This window comes from Anomaloglossus baeobatrachus, chromosome 11, assembly GCF_048569485.1.
Source record: "Anomaloglossus baeobatrachus isolate aAnoBae1 chromosome 11, aAnoBae1.hap1, whole genome shotgun sequence".
NCBI classification, from domain to species: Eukaryota; Metazoa; Chordata; class Amphibia; order Anura; family Aromobatidae; genus Anomaloglossus; species Anomaloglossus baeobatrachus.
This window is the reverse complement of record NC_134363.1, coordinates 160,882,061-160,904,036: the sequence shown is the minus strand read 5'-3', so window position 1 is coordinate 160,904,036 and position 21,976 is coordinate 160,882,061. Positions and strand designations below refer to the sequence as shown.

At 44.4% G+C, this 21,976-nt stretch overlaps 1 protein-coding gene across 15 annotated transcripts in view; it reads right to left on the bottom strand.

The window, feature by feature from the left end:
• The window catches only part of AGRN (agrin), a 670,274-nt gene that overhangs the window by 406,937 nt on the left and 241,361 nt on the right, over positions 1-21,976 (bottom strand). For 2 of the 15 annotated variants that reach the window (XM_075327110.1, XM_075327109.1), the window contains exon 1: positions 17,828-19,650. The exons of 11 other annotated variants lie outside the window; for them this stretch is intronic. In XM_075327110.1, coding sequence (XP_075183225.1) covers positions 17,828-17,990 — 163 coding nt within the window. In that variant the 5' untranslated portion in view covers positions 17,991-19,650. Of the gene's footprint in view, positions 1-17,827; positions 19,651-21,976 lie in introns of those variants that run through there. 2 more of the 15 variants (XM_075327107.1, XM_075327111.1) reach the window with 2 other exon arrangements.

The window sequence follows — 21,976 nt, the reverse complement described above, 5'->3', positions numbered from 1 at the left end:
CGGTACCCAAGATCAAGTCACAAGACAAACCAGGAGCCAGGCGCTTAGTGCAACAAACCAGGAAATTCAACTGGTGCCACTTCAGCTGAGAATGCTCCCTGATAAAGTAGAGCAATTACCCGGAATGCAGAGCATGTGGGCAAGCCCCTCACATCACCAGCAGAAGACCTGGTGCAGGGAAACAGCTCGTCACAGGAATACAGAATGACACCGAGGCCCCGGCAGGATGTTCCGCGCGGCACACAGGAAGGAACAACAGAAGTCACAGTATAAAATATGCACCGCAAGTCAGAACCATGACTGTATGTAGGTGAAAACTAGTACTTCACATTATTTATTATTTTCGGAGAAAAAAAAAAAAGTCTTAGGCTGTGTGCACACGTTGCGTTTTTTACCGCGGAAACGCTGCGTTTTGAACCGCAGCGTTTCAGTGGCAAATTGCATGCGTTCAGCTTTCCCAGCAAAGTGTATGGGAAAGCTGAAAAATCAGTGCACACGCTGCGTTTCTTTCCGCATCGTTTTGGATGCCAAAAATCGGTGCGGAAAGAAAAGCAGCATGTCACTTCTTTTGTGCGGTGTGGCTGCGTTCTCTCCCCCATTGAAATCAATGATGTGGGGTCAGAACGCAGCTACACCGCATGGACCTGCTTTTTTGTTGCGGTCCGCGGCCTTTGTCGGCACGCCAGAACGCAGGCATTTACCTGGAAGTGAGGTCAAGAGGTTTCCTGTTGACCTCACTTCCTGGCAAAGCCCCCTGTGTCGCCAAAGGGCCCGCCCCAACCCCCGACCCCCCTCCCGAAAATCCAACATGGCCGCGCGCACAGCAGCGCACCGGCCGCCCTGCTCCTATGTATCTGTCGCATGTACCTTGAGACATGCGACAGAAAAATGCCCCCAGGCCCTGCCCGTTCACCCCAATTCCCCCCGGTGTCATACATACCTGTCCGGTCGCAGCGCTGATCCCCCGCGGCTCCCTCCTCCTTCACAGCAGACGCCGGCCGGTCACATGTGCAGAGCAGCTGACAGCCAGCACAGTGTTCAGTGTGAGCTGTGCTGGCTGCTCGCACTCTGCAGCTGTGACCCGGGGAGAGTGGGTGCAGATTTTTGCACCCACTCTCCTCAAATGTAGGGTCTGCCCTCCTAGAAAATGGGGGATACGTTCCCTGAACGTGCCCCCATATTCTAGAAGGTCCAGAGCCGACGTGGGACGTCCATATGGATTTCTGCAGACCCATTTTTTTATTAAATTGGAGAACAAGGGAATGATTTGGGGAGTGTTTTTTCTAATAAAAATTTTTTGTTGTCTTTTTTTTACTGTCAATTAGTTATGTCGGGTGTCTGATAGACGCCGTGACATCACTAATTGCTGGGCTTGATGCCAGGTGACATTACACATCTGGTATCAACCCCATTTATTACCCCGTTAGCCAACGCACCAGGGCGCGGGATGAGTTGGGGCGAAGCGCCAGGATTGGCGCATCTAATGGATGCGCCACTTCTGGGGCGGCTGTGGCCTGCTATTTTTAGGCTGGGAAGAGTCCAATAACCATGGCTCTTCCCACCCTGAGAATACCAGACCTCAGCTGTCAGCTTCACCTTGGCTGGTGATCTAATTTGGGGGGACCCCATGTTATTTTTTTTTTATTATTTTTATTTATAAATAAAAAAAAAAAACCTGGGGAGCCCTCCAAATTGATCACCAGACAAGATGAAGCTGCCAGCTGTGGTTTGCAGGCAACAGCTGTCTGCTTTACCCTGACTGGCTATCAAAAATAGGGGGGACAACACGCCATTTTTTTTTTTTGTTTTTGTGATAAAAACCAGGCTAGGCACCCTTTAGTGCCACATAAAAGGTACTAAAGGTGCCAGCTTAGATTATGCAGGGGGGGGGGGGGACGTTGTATATATATTTGACCTCCATTGACGCTTTTTAGGCTGGATGCCCACAATCAGGGTTTGCAGCGTTTTGGGCGCAGATTGTTTTCCCTGCGTCCATAACGCTGCATTGTGCAGTAGAAGCACAGTGGAAGGATTTTTAGAAATCTCATGCCCACTGTGCTTCTTTTCTCCGCAGCATAAACCGACCGGTGGCGCAGCTTCCCGAGCCTCAGCATGTCAATTTATGCTGTGTAGATGAGTGTTCTTTGCAGGTAGCATAGAGCTCCACAGCAGCCTGAACCCAAATCGTGGGCATGGCCAGCTGCGTTCTCCCGTGGACAACACTCACATCTCTGCAGGAAGGCTGACACTGTGTACTAGACGCCGTGTCGCTGGATCATGGCCACATAGCCTTAGGCCTGTTTCACACGTCAGTGATTCTGGGACGTTTGTGCTTTTTTTTAAACCAGAATCACTGACATACGCAGACCCATTATAATCAATGGGTCTGCTCACACATCAGTGATTTTTCACTGCACGTGTCTCCGTGCGGCGTACCCGCGTGTGCGTGATTGCTGCACGGAGACATGTCCATTTTTTTCTGGCATCACTGATGTTCCACGGACCACGCAGTGGTGTGATCCGTGAAACACGTGCCAGAAAAAAAGTGCTTTTAAAATAAAAATCATTTTTACTCACCCGGCGTCCAGCGATGTCCTCTGCAGCCCGTTCTGCTTGCTGCTTCTGAGCCGGCTCATTATTGTCGCGCATATTCATGATGTGCGACACAGCCGACCCGGAAGCAGCTGCTGCGGGGGTCAGCGCCAGCCGGATGCTGCACCGCGTGAGCGATCAGCACCATGGAGAGCGGGAGCGGGCACAGGTGAGTTAATCTCTAAGTGCAATCACGGGCCAAGGAGAACGGAGCCCGGATTGCACTTAGACAACCCATGTGTGCCGTGATTCACGGCACACGGAGGGACATGTGCGTGTTTTACACACCAGTGAAAAACGTCACTGTTAAAAGTGAGAATATTGTTGCTACAGCAACATTTTGGGTGAAGTAGCTGTGGATTCAAAATGCTTAATATACTCCTGAATAAAATCCTTGAGGGGTGCAGATTCCAAAATGGGGTCACTTGTGGGGGTTTTCTGACGTATAGGTACCCAAGGGGCTCTGCTAATGTGACATGGTGCGCGAAGTTTATTTCAACTTTTCCAAAATTCAAATGGTGCTCCTTCCATTCCAAGCCCTCCCATTTATCCAAACAGAATGTGGAGAAGGAAATGACATCACAGGTTTTTTTTTCCAAAGGTCTGTGTTCAACCAACTTTATTAACACTGACAAGTCTTAAAAAACGCACCTAAAAAAACGCATGAAAAACGCATGAAAAAAGCATGAAAAACGCATGAAAAACGCATGAAAAACGCATGCGTTTTCGATGCTTTTTTCTCAAAAAAGCATTGTTTACAATTCTCCCCTCTGCCAGAGGGTGCGTTTTTTTCCGCGCTGAAAAAAAAGCAACGTGTGCACATACCCTTACTACAACTCTGGATGCCTTTGGGTGTCTTTCACTCATGAGTTTCAAAATCTACAATACAAATTAGCACATGGCATTAACATGAACAATATCTACCTGTCATGTATATGTAAGTAGTAGTAAGAATGGCTAAGTCAAAAGCAACCATAGAAAACTTGGCAAATGGCATGTTCTTCTGCAAAGGTAAAAAAATCAGTGTTCTTTTCTGTGTTTAATGCTTCTCAGCAGGAGGTGCTTTAGCAAATATTCTATTTTAAGCTCTGTTAGTAGGTGTCTGAAGTCCAACTGGTCAGCCAGCAGGGGTGACACAGGAGAAAGAAATAATATCTTTATGTGTGAAATCTAAATTGGTGGGCAGCCACGCCAGCAAAACAGCCTCATACAATAGTGTTGATTAGAGAAAAAAAAGAATAATAATGTACTGTGTTGCAGAAATATCAGCACTTAATATTAACCTCTGAGTCACATTACAACAAGGCACCGCTGATCGTTGAACCAAGACAAGAAGGTAAGTAAAAAAAAATAAATAAAAAATAATAAAAATAAAAACCTATGTTCAACAAAGCAAGAAGATATTAGCTGGCTTCACTATTCCATTTTTCATCAGAACCTTTAAAAATGCTAAGTGAGGTATGCACTACCTACTGTGCAAAAAAATGGAAATCTTAGGATGGACTGCTGGTTTAATCAGTCTTACTTGGACTTATCTTATGTAAAGCGGTAGAATAAGAAAAAAAAATCTCCACATTTGCATATTCAGAATTTTCTGCAATTGGTGTTGGCTGTAAAGAGGGAGACAGAAACGGGTAGGGTGGGGGTAAACCAGGCATTGTGCCAATGCAAGTCACTCTTTTATTATGATCAAGTGATTATTGAAGGCAGGAGGAAAATAAATATTTCTGGCAGATATTAATCAGCTATTTAAGAAGTTATTTGCCAGCCAGGAGGGAAGATAATGGCGATATCATTTTTAATTGTGTTCTTTTTGCAAGCTGCAAACAAGGATTGAGTTTGGATTTTTTTTTTTCAGTCTAGTTCAGATGAAACCTTCATTTCACAACTAATTCTCAAAGGAACACGATGTTTCTAAGCGTCTCTGTTGTGTGTCTATAGAAAATGGAGCTACAATTTCCATTATGTGATGCTTCTGTTTCGTTCAGAATTTCATACACAGAAATGAGATGTAATGACGGATGCATTATTAATGCACTTATTTCCCAGCAGCATGGCGGGCCACCGTTCTACAGGAGTTAATACTGTTTTGCTTTGTGACATGTCAGCCTAATGCGGCTCCTGGAAGTCCCTCGTTGGGGAGGGATATGCTTGTAACTGGCGATTACGCAGCAAACTAGATGATGGGTCACAACAAATAAAACATTGATGGGTTTTGTTATTCTACTGGGCACACTACACATAAGAGTGTTGACTCGGGAGCGGAGAACGTCACACTACAGATGAACTACAAGGTGGCCATAAAGTAACCTAAAGTGTTTGGAGCCATGTGCAGCCTGACCCAGTGGACAGAAATGGCTGAAAATTGGCATGTATGCTATTCAAGGCATGGGGAATGGAAGGAATCTTTAAAAAAGACCTTTCGGAGAACTTTCCACACTGTTCTGTACGGGAGCCCCAATTGCCTGGAAACACTGAGTGCACTGCTGTTCCTGGCAGGGTTTTTTGTGCCCTGTTCCACGACTGCAGTGGCAATGCCCTGGCTGAACACTCAGTAACTCTGTTGCCTCAAAACGTGTCATCAGCTGTCTCAACGAATTGACAGCCATTGGAAAACTACATGTGTGAAGGTCTTTCAAACAACGATAGGCTCTCAGTGCATCTGTAACATTCCTGGCATTCTTATAAACAACCGCACTAACAGCGCATGATCCGGCAAAGAGACTGGCATCTTGCAGACTGTCAAGGCATGCTCATTGTACAGTGCCATTTTTCACCTGGTGGGGAGTTTTGGTATAAATTTTTTTTTTTAAGATGCCTTCCGTTTCCCAATGCCTTGAATAGCATACATACCAATTTTAAGCCAATTCTGTCGACTGGGTCAGTCTACACACGGCTCCTTAGGTTATTTTATGGCCGCCTTATATTTTACCCTATCTTCAGAACAAGAGCTAAAAAAAAAATGACTGATACAACTAAAGTTCAGTTCATAATTTTTCTATCTCAAAATCCTGTTTAAAGAGAATCTATAACCAGGTTGTTGCTAACCCATTAAACATTATAAAAAAGCATAATGTAGGGGCAGAGATACTGAATCCAGCGATGTATCACTTACTGGGCTGCTTGCTGCTATTTTAATTAAAGGGAACCTGTCAGGTGCAATACGTACCCAGAACAACAAGCAGTTCTGGGTGCATATTGCTAATCCCTGTCTATCTGTCCCTTTATACAGTAGCATAAATAGAGATCTTTTGAAAACGTATTTCTAAAGATCCTTTACGATACCCTAATGAGCACAGTGACTAGTCATGAGTGCGTTACTTCCCTTGACTAGCCGCCCTCTTAGCATGTTAGCACACCCACAGGGGCGTACTAACGTGCTATTCAATGCACACTGCATCATTTGCAATGACGCGCATACCTGTGTTTATTGCACCGCGTCAGAATGCCGGGCATAGGGTAAGTGCACATAGAAAGAAGTCCACGGCACTTCCGGGCATGTGCACTAGGAGCTCTGAGGCCAGAACGCGTACATCTGGCTTCATAGTTTGCATGCCTGGAAGTGCCGGGGACTTCTGACCATGCGCACTGACCCTATGCCCGGCATTCTGAGGTGGCGCAACGGATACAGGTACGTGCATCATTGTCAATGATGACACTGGGCAATGACCATTGAACAGCATGTTTGCATGCCTCTGTGGGCGGGCTAACATGCTAAAAGGGCGGCATGAGCAAAGGAACTAACACCCTTGTGACTAGTCCCTGCACTCATTAGCATGTCATAAAGGATCTATACACATACTTTTCCCAAATATCTCTTTATCTATGCTACTAGATACAGGGACAGTTAGGCAGGGATTAGAAATATGCATCCAGAACTGCTTGTGGTCCTGTGTACATATTGCACCTGACAGGTTCCCTTTAAACAGTTTTATCTGCTGCAGATCTACCAGCACTATTTGTATAAACCCGCCCACACCACTGATTGGCAACTCTCTGTGTACAGTGTGTAAAGGCAGGAAGCTGCCTATCAGTGGATGGGGACTGGTCAGTCTACCTGGCAGCAAGTTTATCAGTCTGTTGCTGATAAATCAGTGATTTTATGAAAACTACACTAGGCAACCTAGTAAGTGAAACATTGCTGAAATCAGAATATTTGCCTCTACATCATGCTGCTCTGTGATTAGGTGGCAAAATCCAGATGACACTTTTTCAAGGAGGTCCAGGTGTTCTCTGCTTTGGACCAAAAGGGGCCATTGACAAAAACCTGATTACAAACTGTACACTTGCTGCGTCCCACAGTGATCACTTAATATAATAAAAGGTATAATGTACTACACAGTGTCCATTCACAACAATGGGTTATTTTCTGTAATGTAGAACAGCACAAGTCTTGGCTTGTGATCACACTCTACTATAGTCAAAAGATGATGAAACTGAAAAGAAGACATTCTCCCTTGCTTAATTCAGAATTTCAATATTGGGTGCATAAATGGGTTTTCTTTTTAATCTGGATAACTCTTTAAAGAGAACCTATCAACATTACTTTGTAATGTAAAGTAAAATATATGGCTATAATAGTGTTGTAATACAGATTACATTGATATAATTGAAGAAATCTCCTGTGTGGTTCTCCTGTAATCTGTGCTTGAAATGTTCTACTAATTAGGTCTTTTTGAGGTGCCCCTGAGGCTTCCGTCGCCACAGAGATATTGCACCTCAGCCAGAGGTGTAATATCCCATCCTGGGTAAGAATGGGGTCACCTACCGGTCCACAGACTAAACTTGCACACACCAATTCGTAGGCATACAATGGGTCAGGGATAGTGGCAGCAACCCCCATAGATGTATTCATGGGGCCATAAGTCCCATTTCTGGTCCCAATAGTGTGGGTGGGGCCTAGTCAGTGGGTGTGTGGGAGGAGTCAGGAAGAGAGTAGACGAAGGGAACCAGGAAGTTCAAGTTCAGTCAAGTCTAGAGTGTGAGAGGGAGGAGGAGAGGGAGGTAGTTACCTCAGGAGAGTGAAGGAGTAAAGTCTGAGGAGAAAGTGACAGAAGGAAGTTCCTGGTGAAGATCCTGGGGTCTAGTTAGGCCCAGGTGACACCGAGAAAGAAAGGATCCCAGGGCCACGGAAGGGCATATTGGCTCGTGGCCTGTTCCACTGAAAGATCGGGTGGAGGAATCTGGTTGCATTCGGGGACGGTCAACAGACAGAGGGAATAAAGACAATTCCTCAAAAGTAACACTGAAGGCCCAGGGGTGGTTGCAAGCGCCCAGGGCCACGACCCAGCACAGATCCCCGGTGAAGGGGGCAAGATACAACTGCGGTTAGCCCCTTTTGTACAGGCCCTGTGGTGGAGGACAAGACCAGCTCAGCTAAAACAGTCAAGGCTAAGAAGTCAGTCAGGAAAGGACACAAAGAGGGGTGCACCGGTACTGGCCCTTTAACTACCCGGGATTGGCGGAGGTCCCTGACAGTGGATCCTAGCATACTATGGGCAACCGGTTTGCTGCAGCACCAAGAGCAAAACAGTAAGTAAAGATCTTAACTGCAAGCCCTGTGTCGTCTGCTTTATCCTGCACTGCATCTACAACACCATAGAACCTACAAAGTACCAAAGGTTGCCCCGGGATACCCGCTCTACCTGTGGAGAGCAAGCAACATCTCAGCTTCTATAACATCAGCCCTGGAGGTCCCTTCCAGCAGCTTCGGCCATAAAGAGCTGCAATTTACCACAGCTGGCGTCACGAATCTTTCATAAACTTTATTATAATCATCACCCCCACAGCCGCCATGTTAATTGACCCCGCCAGGGTCACGAAGTCGGGCCCCGCCACCATGACTACCCAGGACTAGTCTGGCCTGACACCGGGTCACCTAAAGCCCTGGGGTGGGCGAGTCATTTTCTTCCCTGTGTGATTCCCCGGCCCCTCCGCCTGCCTCCAGTCTTTGAATGACAGGTCACTTCTGAGATTTCAACAGAGGAGGCAGGTCATTCAAAGACTGGAAACAGAAAGAGAGGCCGGGGAATCACAGACAGGGAGGGAAAATCCCATGCACTATGCACTGAATTCTAATTAGCAGAAACCATCAAATGGCGATTAAAGAAAAACAACAAAGCAGACTTCTTCAAAAGTATCAATTTAATCTGTTTTAAAGCACCATTATAGCCATGTCTTAACATTGCAAAATCATGCTGAAAGGTTCCATATAACCCATTCAGCCCCCGGGCATTTTGTGTTTTTCCTTTTTGTTTTTTTCCTCTCTTTCTTCCGAGAGCCATAACTTTTTTATTTTTCTGTCAATCTTGCCATATGAGGGCTTGTTTTTTGCGGGGCAAGTTGTACTTTTAAATGAAACCATAAGTTTTATCATATAGTATACTGGAAAACGGCAAAAAAATTCCAAGTGCGAAAAAATTGCAAAAAATGTGTGATTGCACAATTGCTTTTTGGGATATTTTATTCACCGTGTTCACTATATGGTAAAACTGATATGTCATTGTGATGCCTGAGGTCAGTGCGAGTTTGTAGACACCAAACATGAATAGGTTTACTTGTATTTAAAGGGTTAAAAAAAATTCACAAGCTTGTCCAAAAAAAGTGGCGCACGTTTTGCGCCATATTCCAAAACCCATAGCGTTCTTATTTTTCAGGATCTGAGGCTTAGTGACAGCTTATTTTGTGTCTCGAGCGGACGTTTTTACCAGTACCATTTTTGCGCAGATGCTACGTTTTGATCGCCTGTTATTGCATTTTGCGGCGACCAAAAAACGTAATTTTGGCGTTTGGAATCTTTTTGCTGCTATGCCGTTTACTGATCAGATTAATTGATTTTATATTTTGATAGATTGGGCATTTCTGAACGCGGCGATACCAAATATGTGTATATTTTTTGTTTTTTTTAGCCCTTTAATTTTCAATGGGATGAAAGGGGGGTGATTTGAACTTTTAGGTTTTTTTATTTTTTTTAATTTTTTAAAACTTTTTTTTTAACTTTTTTTTTTTATTTTACTAGTCCCCCTAGGGGGCTATAGTGATCAGCAATCTGATCACTCTGCCCTATCTCCAGATCACAGCTACAGAGCGGAGAACTGCAGATTTGGTGCTTTACTTTCAATGCCGGCTGTATTCCGACATTGAGAGGAAGTGACTCATGTTAGCTACAGGCATCATCACATGACCCCGTGCTACCATGGCAACCACCGAAAGTCACGTGATCATGTCACGTGACTTGGGGTGGGGTAAATCACTGTCATGGCGGTGTGCATATACATCTCTCTGCCAGATTTTGGCAGCGAGATGTAAGGGGTTAATGGTCGCGGGTGGAAGCGATTACACACGCGACTAGCAGGCACACATGTCAGCTGTTGAAAACAGCTGATATGTGCGCGGATCGCCGCGACCTGCCCACGGCAGGGGGCGGGGATTAACCTCACACGATCCATGACGTACCCAGTACGTCATGGGTCGTTAAGGGGTTAAGGTATTCAGTAGTGATGGGCGAACGTGCTCTGCTCTAATCATTACTTGATCGAGAATTAGCATGTCCGGGTACTTGCGGAGCTTGGCCAAGTATCGTAGGTGCTCGGATATTTCATTCATAAAACCACAATGCGCAGGCTTGCTTTACTGCATAATGTGCGCTGGCGCCCCAGGAAGAGCCAGTCGCAGTGTCTGAATGGTTCTCTCGGGGGATGAAGCAATGTTCTCGGACATAGCGTGACCAACAAAAAAAACCCTCCTGCTGGAAATGCTCTGTTTATTGCTGTTGGTATGGCAATAGAGACCTGAACAGGCCAATCATTGACTTTGCATAATGCTTGTTACTCTCGTCAAGCTCATCTGAACATGGGACCAGCTTGAATCGAGTAGCGAGCTTTCCAGAATTTTAGTGCCCACCCATCACTAGTAGTCAGCCAACATTGGAATGAAAAAGTAGTCTTTCAGTGGCATGGTCTTTTAAAAAAAAATTGTCAAGTTGGCATTGTGTTCAGTGGAACTGAACATCTGTCCCAGGAAACTTGATCTTGATAAGTCTTCCTAAAGAGCTGGCCTTTTAAATTTTAGTGCATTTTCTATATGGATATCAATATAGGGTGAATTCCAAAATAGGAGTGGATATGGTCGAGCTTTATCTTGCAACCCAACTCATCCCAAACTGTGTAAGCTTAAGTTATGCAAAAAGCAAATCGATTTGAAAAAAATCAAATCAACCTAAAATTTCCTCCCTTAAAATTCAGATTCGCCAGTATTCAATTTTTTGGGTCATTTGTCTTTGCTTAATTTTGTAGTATGATGGTCAGCATTGGTCACTGTTCAGGGCTCTTTGGCATTTCTAGTTCTGCCTAGGCTACACAACATCATGGCATTGCAGGACAATGCAAATTGTGAGTGGCCTAGTTAGTGAAATGTGTCATCCTCTGATGCCAAGATGTTACAAGGCCTAATTAGCACTGGAGATGCCGAAATGTCCTCAAATATGACCAGAAGACAGCTGAGCAGAGGCAATAACATACCGTATTTTTCATTTTATAAGACGCACCGGATTATAAGATGCACCCATAATTTAGATACAAAAAATGGAAAAAAAAAAGGGGGGTCCGTCCTATACCCCGGTGGTGTCTTACCAGAGGAAGATGGCAGCGGTGGTGGAGCGGGGCCACATGAGGCAGGGGCATTGCTGGAGTAGGGCGATGCTGCAGGCACTGTGTTGGCAGCGGTGGGGGCTGTGCTAGCTGTGTGGAGCAGGACTGTGCAGCATGTGTCCCATATGCTCTCTCAGCGGTACGGGCTTCAAAAAAATGATGCTCGGAGTTAGCGCATGAGCATCTGGGACACCTGCCGCACCTCTCAGCCCGCACAGCAGCCAGCACCGCCACCAGCACAGCCCCCACCACAGCCAGCACAGAGCCCCTTAACCACCTACCGTTAAGCTACATTCGGATTTAAGACGCACCCCAAAATTTCCTCCCATTTTTGGGAGAAGTGCATCTTACAATTTTGAAAAATACGGTACGTCATTTTTTTTAACCCTATGTTTATTATGTATATTGGGGACTGGAAAAGCCCTAAAGCATAATAAACATAATTAAATGTCAAATTAGATTTGTATCAATTAAGTTCAAATTTCTCAGCCGAATTAAAACAAATCTACCAAATTGGATTTTCTGCACATTCGCTCATCTCCACAGGCCACTGTCACTTATTTCTGCCCTTCTGATCCCAGAAAAACAAGAAAATAGGAAAAATGTGCTTCCCTATATTTGTTTTGCCATAACTCAAGGTTTTGGAGCAATTTGGAGATTTAAAGACTCAAAATCCCCCATTAGTTTCCCGCCATGTAGACGCTACAATATGGCCAAACGGTGGAGGGCTCCTCTTTCTCAATAGGTAATAAAGCAGCTAGAAGAGATGCCTCATAATATGTACACCCTCCCCCATGTAGATCAAGTCTTAGAGCATGACCGTGCCTTGCCCAAGGGACTAAACTTCTCTGGTTAATCCCTTTCCATTTTATGTAGATAGTACTAAACTAAAGCTGGGTTCACACTAAACGACAGCGACAACGACGTCGCTGTTACGTCACCATTTTCGGTGACGTAACAGCGACCTTGTAAGTCGCTGTTATGATCGCTGCTTAGCTGTCAAACACAGCAGAAGCAGCGATCATAACGTCGCTGTGTTACATGTTCAGAGAGCAGGGAGCCACGCTTAGCGCTGGCTCCTTGCTCTCCTAGGTACAGTACACATCGGGTTAATTAACCCGATGTGTGCTGCAGCTACATGTCACAGTGCAGAGAGCAGGGAGCCGCGCGCACTGCTTAGCGCTGGCTCCTTGCTCTCTTTGCTACAGTATACATCGGGTTAATTACCCGATGCATACTGCAGCCACATGTCACAGTGCAGGAGCCGGCGCTGGCAGCAAGAGCGGAGGCTGGTAACCAGCGTAAACATCGGGTAACCAGGGAAAGGACTTCCCTTGGTTACCCGATGTTTACGCTGGTTACAGCTTACCGCAGCTGCCAGTGCCGGCTCCTGCTCGCTTCATTTCGTCGCTCTCTCGCTGTCACACACAGCGATGTGTGTGTCACAGCGGGAGAGTGACGACGAAAAAATGAAGCTGGACATTCAGCAACGACCGGCGACCTCACAGCAGGGGCCAGGTCGTTGCTGGATGTCACACACAGCGACAGCGACGGGACGTCGCTGCAACGTCACCGAAAATGGTGACGTAGCAGCGACGTCGTTGTCGCTGTGTGTGACACCAGCTTAACAGGAGTGTTATTTCCTGCATCTCTAAAGATATTATTGTACGGTAGCGGTAAAGATTGTCAAGAGATTGCTACAGTGTGGATCGTGATTATGGAGTGCTAAGTGCTTGTTTGCTTAAGTACCCCGTACTATTAGATTTTGTACTGACATTAGCATGGGCATGAATATATGTTCCGTTATAAACTGTCGTAGAAAATGTGTGCAATATGTGAGCCAACCTATTATGTAAACTACAGTATATTATACATGCGAGAACGCAGATAAGGATGGAGTGCTTTCCTTTAGAAAAAAATTAAGAAATTCTAAAAAGGAGTCTCCCACCCAGGACTTATTAGGCTGTGTTTCTAGTATGTGTAGTGTCCGTTTTTTTCCCACGGATGCCACAAATACCCATTATAATTTATGGTGATCTTTCCATGTCCATTTTTCTCTGTAGCGTGGATGACGAGGGCCAATACAAGTCTGAAAAACACATACACCACACGGATGGCATCAGTGTACAATCCATGTACCATCCATGTGCTGTACGAGTTTAACATTTCAAAGTATAGGAGAAGGTGTGGAATTTCATTCTTCTTTATCCATATCGGAAAAACACTGATGGAAAACACTGATGAAAAACACTGATGACACTAGTACTGTTTTTCCATGAACGTGTTTTATACGCATATGTAAAAGGGGCCTTAGTCTGAGTTAAAATGGCTTCAAACATTTCTCAGTCTGGAGGACCCAGCACATACATACACTATACAGACTGTCCTTACGTCTAATAAAGACCCCCAAGGAGATTCATGCTACCTGATCAATGGATAATATGAATCAGACACTTAATGGGATATTGCAATAATGAATGTAAATACTCTGAAATACTCTAGCGACTCATAGGAAAAAATAATTTAAAAAATCTTCCAGGTATGGTGCACCTTAGATGATTAGTTCAAGATGCCAGTCCTGTGGGAACTTCTCCACATTCGCTTCCCTGGACTCAGGCTTTTGCCTATGCACACATAGGGAGAGACCTGTCAGTCTAGTGGAAATAGGCACGGTGAAGATGCCCAGGACCTGCCTTGGACTTAGTCATTCTAATTGCAAAATGGCTCATATGTTTTCACTGTTGCAGAGTATATCATACTGGATGAAATAATGCAGACAAACTTCAAACTGAGTATGGTTAAGATAACATGAATTTCCTGAAAAGTTCCCTTTAAGAAGCACTGTGCAATGCTTAAAAGGAACCTGTCAGGTGCAATACGCAAAAAAACACCAAAAAGGAGCCAAGACAAATGATATGTGCACACACAGAATGTGGTGAGCCTTCCTCATAAAGATGGCTGCAGCCAAGGTGCAAGATGCTGATGTCACAGCCACTCAACCTCCACAGTAGTGGGGAGGGACGGCTGCTTAGCATAAGACATGCACACTAATAAGGCTTGCACTGGGAGCCCATCATATAATGAGTGAAATGCACAGTGTCTGAACTGTAACCTATAAATGACGCCAGAAACCCAGGTCAGGCAGGCAAAACAGCACTATATAAGTGCATCTCGCACGGAATACACGAGACGCACAGTGTCTGAATAATGGCCTATAAATGACGCACAACACCAGGTCCAGGCGGGTCAGTTAGCACTATGAGTACACAACACATGACAGGCTCACCATTTAACCACCTGAATTCAAAAGGTCCACACACATATTGCAAAAATGGATAAAATGTGCCATACCTCAAATAGTGAGATATTAGTTTATATTTTGGCCCAAAATATGTAAGCTCGCAATCCATTCGTCAAGGATTCTCACACTTTCCATTTATAGGCCATTATTCAGACACTGTGCGTCTCGTGTATCCGTGCGAGATGCACCTATATAGTGCTGTTTAGCCCGCCTGACCTGGGTTTCTGGCATCATTTATAGGTTACAGTTCAGACACTGTGCATTTCACTCATTATATGATGGGCTCCCAGTGCAAGCCTTATTAGTGTGCATGTCTTATGCTAAGCAGCCGCCCCTCCCCTCTAGTGTGGAGGTTGAGTGGCTGTGACATCAGCATCTCGCACCTTGGCTGCAGCCATCTTTATGAGGAAGGCTCACCACATTCTGTGTGTGCACATATCATTTGTCTTGGCTCCTTTTTGGTGTTTTTTTTTATATAGTTCTTTGTGGTTTTTCTAGGTGCAATACGCACTCAGAACCAGGAGCAGTTCTGGGTGCATATTGCTAATCTCTGCCTAACTGTCCCTCTATACACTAGCAAAGATAAAGAGATCTTTAGAGAAAGTATTTCTAAAGATCTTTTATCATATGCTAATGAGGCCAGGGACTAGTCGCAAGGACGTTACTTCCCTTGGCTAGTCGGCCCCCTTAGCATGTTAGCACACCTCTGTAGGAGTGCTAACATGCTAATGAATGGCGCAGCGTCAGTGGCATGGTTGCTCTCACCTCCGCTGCCACTGCTGTTTTTTGGCTCAGTGCACATGGTCAGAAGTCCCGGTCTATCAGTTATGCATACTATGAAGCCGGATTTATGCATCCCGGCTTCAGACTCATGTAGTGCGCATGACCAGAATGTCGGGGATGTTCTGATTTTACACACTGAGTCGAAAACCAATGGTGGCAGCAGAGGTGAGAGCGACCATCCTCTGACGCTGCACATTCATTAGCATGTTAGCACGCCCACAGGGGTGTAATTACATGGCACAGCTACGACTAGCCAAGGGAAGTAACACCCTTGCGACTAGTCCCCGGCCTCATTAGCATATCATAAAGGATCTTTAGTAATACGTTTTCTAAAGATCTCTATCTATGCTAGTGTATACAGGGACGGTTAGGCAGGGATTAGCAATATGCACAAAGAACCGCTCGTGGTCCTGGGTGCATATTGCACCTGACAGGTTCACTTTAATTTTTCCTTGTGGGGTGCTGCAGTAAAACAGAACACTTTTTGATAGATTCTTGGAACACTTGTATCACACTAGTAACTGGTGGCTCTGAAGCAGATAAAACAGGGATTTTATAAAAACTACAGCAAGCAGCCCAGTAACTGCTGCTACATGATGCTGCTTTCTGATGGGGGCAACAAAAACCTGATGACAGATCCCCTTTAGAAGGTAATAGCTGGTTACTATATTATACTTCCTTGTTAGGATCTCATCAATAATTATAAGACAATTTAAAAAGTAAATAAAAAGATATAAAGAAATCGTGTACTCTAGATGGGGTTACCTTTTACGTTATCACAATATACAACACTGCGCTAGGAGAAGAGGCTTGCAAAGTAATGCTACATTAATCACATCAAGAAAGCAAATTAAATCTTTAAAAGGTTTTGCATGAGGTAGAGACCCCTTTTAAAATGTCTTAATCTGGTTGAGACCCCCTTCTAATTGTCAAACCATACAACCCGTTAAAGCTCTTTGTTCTAGAGGACTGCTGGCATGGATAGAAATCAATGGATACCGACTGACTTTAAATGCACATTAGCTTTGTGTTCCAACAGAGATAATAGCCGATCTCAAGAGGTCCCAAAAGCACAACCACCAGTAATCGGCTTGATGTTGGGGGGAGTGACAAAAGGAAAAGGAGTTTTCCAAATCAGAAAACCTCATTTGAACATGGCCTACATGAAAACCTGCAGAGTGGAGAATCCAAGCTGGAGTATATCAGATATATTGTAGACATCTCTATAAACGTACTCTAAGTACATAAGCTTTTTTTGTCCGAAATCACTGACCACATCTGGACCGAGCCATAGCTAGGCATTTTTTCACCATTGACAACAATTCAGTTGTGATAGGTTCAGGTTCTCAGCTCTACTAACTACTCATTGGTACCCTCTTTGCCACAGAGCACCGAGGACAAAGGCACCCTATGCCAGCTGCACAAAATGCATTAAGCATTGAATATTCGTCTGTTTCTTGAGTTCTTTTCATAGGAAATGTAACCTATCAATCACTACATGAGTCCACACATTGCTCCTTCTACAATTAGTAAATCAGAAACATATTATCATATCAGAAAAGTTCTGATCATCTTACCAAAAGATCTCAGAAAGAAATCTGATGCGATTCCCAGATATATGTAAGAAAAATCCCAGTGCCTAAAACTAGATCCCAATTCTATCTGCATTTCTGATCCCTTGGTTCTAATAACGCAATATGGAAACTGTCCAGTAGAGGTCCATAATCGCTAGAAGAGATCCTAGTGTACCTGTTCAATATACTGAGCCAGGGACCCATAGTATTGTGCTCGATGAAGGCAAAAAAAGGTTACGTAAATAATTCCATGTGGTTTTGTAGTATTAATGGCTAAAATAGGCAAAATCTAGCTTTTTTTTATGACAAATATTAATAAAAGATAAAGGTGATAAGGCGATCAACTTAATTGAGTCCTTATTTAGGACCAATTTCAAATAAATGAGCAAGAATATTTTATGGATTCAGATGACATCACCAAATGTTTCTCCCAAAATAAGATACTAGATATATAAACATTCCTTGGATTTGATTATCCCTAGTTTGGACAGTTAGACAATCTAGGAAAATAGTGAAATGCTACCATTGTAAAGAGTCGTTCACACAAAATGTGATTCCTGAAAGGCTACATCGGCAGAGAGCAAGCTAACAAATTCAATTAATGGAATGCCTTTAAGATCTCGTGGTACACCGGGCGAAAGAAAGTAGGTCAGTAAACCAAGGGCATAAGCACCTCCCATGCAAAGCTCAAATCCTGCCACTCGGGGGAAAAACCATGATGGGTTTAATGAGAAGGATTCATAACGTCTCTGCACACACACAAACACACACAACCCATGAACAGTTTCCAAACAAGGCAGGCCACTAATGAGCAATGATTTATGTGACCCTGGAGTATCAGTCTCATTCACTCCCACATAAGCCCCTATTGCACAATGTTTGATAGCTTCTAGAATGGTTGATGGGGTTTTGGCCCTAGGCACACCTACAGTTATTGAGGAAGAGAAGAACGGCAAATCCAAGCGTTGAAGTAGCAAGTAAGATGAGACAAATGTTACATGGGATCATGAAGTAGCGGACGACCAGAGAGACTTTGTGTTGGTAGATCCGGTCCCGCTCAGAAGCTGGCGCAGGGTAGTGGCAGCCAGTCATGGCAAAGTCTCTTCGAGGTCTATCTATGGTCTCCACAATGCTTTCTCCCAATCCAGTTTTACATCCTCCTTCTAACAGTCATATCTATTTCAACTATATAATTCATCTACAGCAACCCCAAGTAATCATTTCCCAGTTAGGACACCATGGTAGACTCAGACTGTCGTCAGCAAGAGTAAGGCCACTCGTGGTCAAGAACAACAATAATTTCCTTTTGGCAATCCTCAAGTTCCAAACATAAGTGGTTCTCAAAGACTTTGGATTGTGTGAGGTTCAAGAATCCCATTCCAAAATTGCAAAAAGAAATAGGGTAGATCCAATCGTAAGTGTAGATCAGAAATGCATCCAGGTAATAGACAAAACTGCAGGAAATCCTTGTGATGTTTGTAGAGATCCCACTTGAACATTTAAAGACCAGAAAATATTTCTTGAAGTTCTCTTGTAAAAACCTTGCATTTTAGATATTATTTCCTGCTCCAACAAAAATCCATTCATTCAAAGACGTGAGAAAAGCAAAGGTGCAAGAAAATGCTGTGGTACCTTCACTCCCAGATGAGATAGTAAGATTTCCACTGACTGCTGGTCAATCTTAGCATAGAGGAATTAGACCTTAAACTTCATGTACTCCAAGAAGCATGGCTTTATTAAGAGCTTCCTTTTAAAGCGTGAAAGTTCCTTGTCAATACTTCTTGCTTCTTCTTTCTAACTGATTCCCAGGCAGTCCATTTTATCAGCAACGCACAAGTGCTATCCTTCTTCCGATGAAATACACTGCCACTTTATTTTCACTCCCCCATTCGCCTCCTCTCTCAAACACAAGCAGAGGCGCCCACCCCCTCCGTTAGTGTCAGCCCCACTTCTTTTAACACCAGCACACAGTTTCGTCACTGCGTTCTTCAGTGGTCTTCTCAGGCAGCTTAACAACGATCTCTCAATATCTACCGTAAAGGGAAGGGGGGGAAAAAAAAGAAGAATAGAAAAAGAGTTCAGGCTCCCGTGGCTCATCAAATGCCGGTCCTTGCGAAAGAACGCTCACCCATTCATCAGCCAGGCAGGCACAGAAAATTAAGAGAGAAAGAGACGAGGGGCAATGTCTTGCAGAGGGGAGGGCTGGCAGATAACTAGAGTCTCATCAGAAAAATGTATGCCGTTTTCAGCTAAATGCAAGCATACGATTGCAATGTGCAGTGCGAATACAGGCAAGTTTCTGTATAGGTAAATATGATCTCACCTGCAGCGCTTCTCCTCAGTACTGGTGACTCCTCTGTATGGTCATTCCATACATGTAACCCTTCTCTGAATTCACTTGATTCTGTTCCAAGATACTTGTCGGATATATGGGTTCTCCACGACTTTGCAAATTGATTATTTCTCAGTATCCAAAGAAAGGCTGATGCAGGATGCTCAGATTCTCTTTCTGGCAGCAAAGTGCTTGGATAGCAAGGTAGATAGATTCTAGACAGGTCTACTATTCCCACCAACAGCAAGATTGTTAGTGCGTGGGGACTCCAGTTGGTGTTAGACTTTACCCTGTGTTGTTCAGAGGACAAGCTCTCTCTATTAAGCTGGAAAATTATGGGAGACTGAAGCAAAGACAGAGCCGGATACACTACAGTACTAGACAAAGAGTAAAGGCTTTGGGGAATTCTCTTTGCAGCCTCCTCAGGGTCCCTGCATGTGCATACAAAAGCAAAAAGAGAGGAGGGGGTTGAGCCGCTCAGTGACAGAGGGCGGGGGGGCATTGCTTCACCAATGCTCTCCCTCACACAACATGCTCCAGCTAACGATCTATCACAGAATGTATACCATGCAAATGGAGAGGGCTGATAAGTGCAAACTACACAAACTCCACCAACCTCAGTAAGGGCATAACAATGTTGAAAACTCCAACCCTGCGCCACATACTTAGTAATTTGTGTGATATAGTCTAAGCCTCTAGCTTGAATCCTTCCACAAAATATCAATGTCCAGAGCATCTGTATTATTATAATTTAATATAATTTATTATAATTATATTAAAGAGAGGGGTGGTTTATGAGCTGCGATGATTTTTTGTAAGTACCACTTAACCCCACCGGATTGTAAAGTGCTGCGGAATATGTTGGCGCTATATAAATAAACTTTATTATTATTATTATAATTATTATTATTATTATTAATAACCCTTTCTGTGCTGCAACCACAATTGTTCGATAAACGTTCAACAATGTAGGTATTTAGGTCTTGAGAGATGACACAATTACATTTTAGTCACCACTATCATTTTACAAATACATTAGCAAAGACATAGTGACTTAGGGGGGATTTGCACGTTGCGACATCGCAAGCCGATGCTGCGATGTCGCACGGGATAGTCCCCGCCCCCGTCGCAGGTACGATATCTTGTGATAGCTGGCGTAGCGAAAATTATCACTACGCCAGCTTCACGTGCACTCACCTGCCCTGCGACCGTCGCTCTGGCCGGCGACCCGCCTCCTTCCTAAGGGGGTGGGTCGTGCGGCGTCATAGCGACGTCACAAGGCAGGCGGCCAATAGCGGCGGAGGGGCGGAGATGAACAGGATGTAAACATCCCGCCCACCTCCTTCCTTCCGCATTGTGGCCGGCGGCAGGTAAGGAGATGTTCCTCGCTCCTGCGGCTTCACACACAGAGATGTGTGCTGCCGCAGGAACGAGGAACAACATCATACCTGTCGCGGCACCGGCATTATGGAAATGTCGTAGCCTACACCGATGATACGATAACGACGCCTTTGCGCTCGTTCATCGTATCATCTAGGATTTACACACTACGACATCGCAAGTGACGCCGGATGTGCGTCACTTTTGATTTGACCCCACCGACATCGCACCTGCGATGTCGTAGTGTGCAAAGCCGCCCCTAGATTGGGTGAGTTAGATTGTGAGCCCCAATGGAATATGATGGCACTATATAGTCAATGCATAATAATAATAATATTATTATTAATAAAAAATGCAACACTAAAAGATGTACATGTAAGCAGTATTGAAGACTAGAGAAGAGCGAACCCAAGATTCAGTGGTCGTACGAAACACAGACTTAAAAAAAAAAAAAAAAAGAGTTTGGGTTCAGAATTCGGTGCTTCACATATGCAAACCACTAGCGCAAGCGATGCTGTACTCGGATACACTCAGTGTGAGCCGCTGGCAGTGTTTGAATGGCTCTCTTTGGGGGTAACAACAGCGTGATCAGATGTGGGGAGTACAACCCCCCCCCCCCAAAAACAGAGTTTGGGTTCAGAGTTCAGGAGCTTTACATATACAAACTACTCATGTGAGCATTGTTGTGCTCGTGTACGCTCAGTGCTCAGCCCAGTGTGAGTCCCTTGTAGTGTTTGAGCAGCTTTCTTTGGGGGTAACAACAGCGTGATCAGATGTGATGTGTAGAAAAAAAAAAGGAAAAACCTCACCCACCCTGCCCAGGAAGTGTTCTTTTTATGGTTGGCTGCATCTCAGAGGAGACCTAAACTCCTCAATTAGTGACTTCCATTGAGATTAGGTCAAGTCCAGGTCCCAAACTGAACTTTATGTAAAGTCCGAATTAACCCACCGAACCGAACTTCCACAGGTTTGTTTATCTCTATTGAAGACCACCAATAATAAAAATAATTTTCAGGATACCTCCAAAAATTTACAAATGGGACATTATATTTCTGGATACCTATTTTTGCAGCATTTAACTGAACCCCAAACCAGTGCTTCTGATATTTTTTATTTTAAACAGATAATCTAGGAGACAGCTATCTCTTCCAACTTCCTTGTGTTCAGCACTGCTGTGTACTCTATGAGATAGCCATAGCCAGATTCTTCGGCAATGGATTATCCCCATGCCAAACAAAAGGATTGGTGGTTGAAATTCCAATGGTTATTTCCTTCTTTCCACTTATTATCTCTCGGGAGAGTAAAGCTGGGTTCACACTAAGCGACAGCGACAACGACGTCGCTGTTACGTCACCATTTTCGGTGA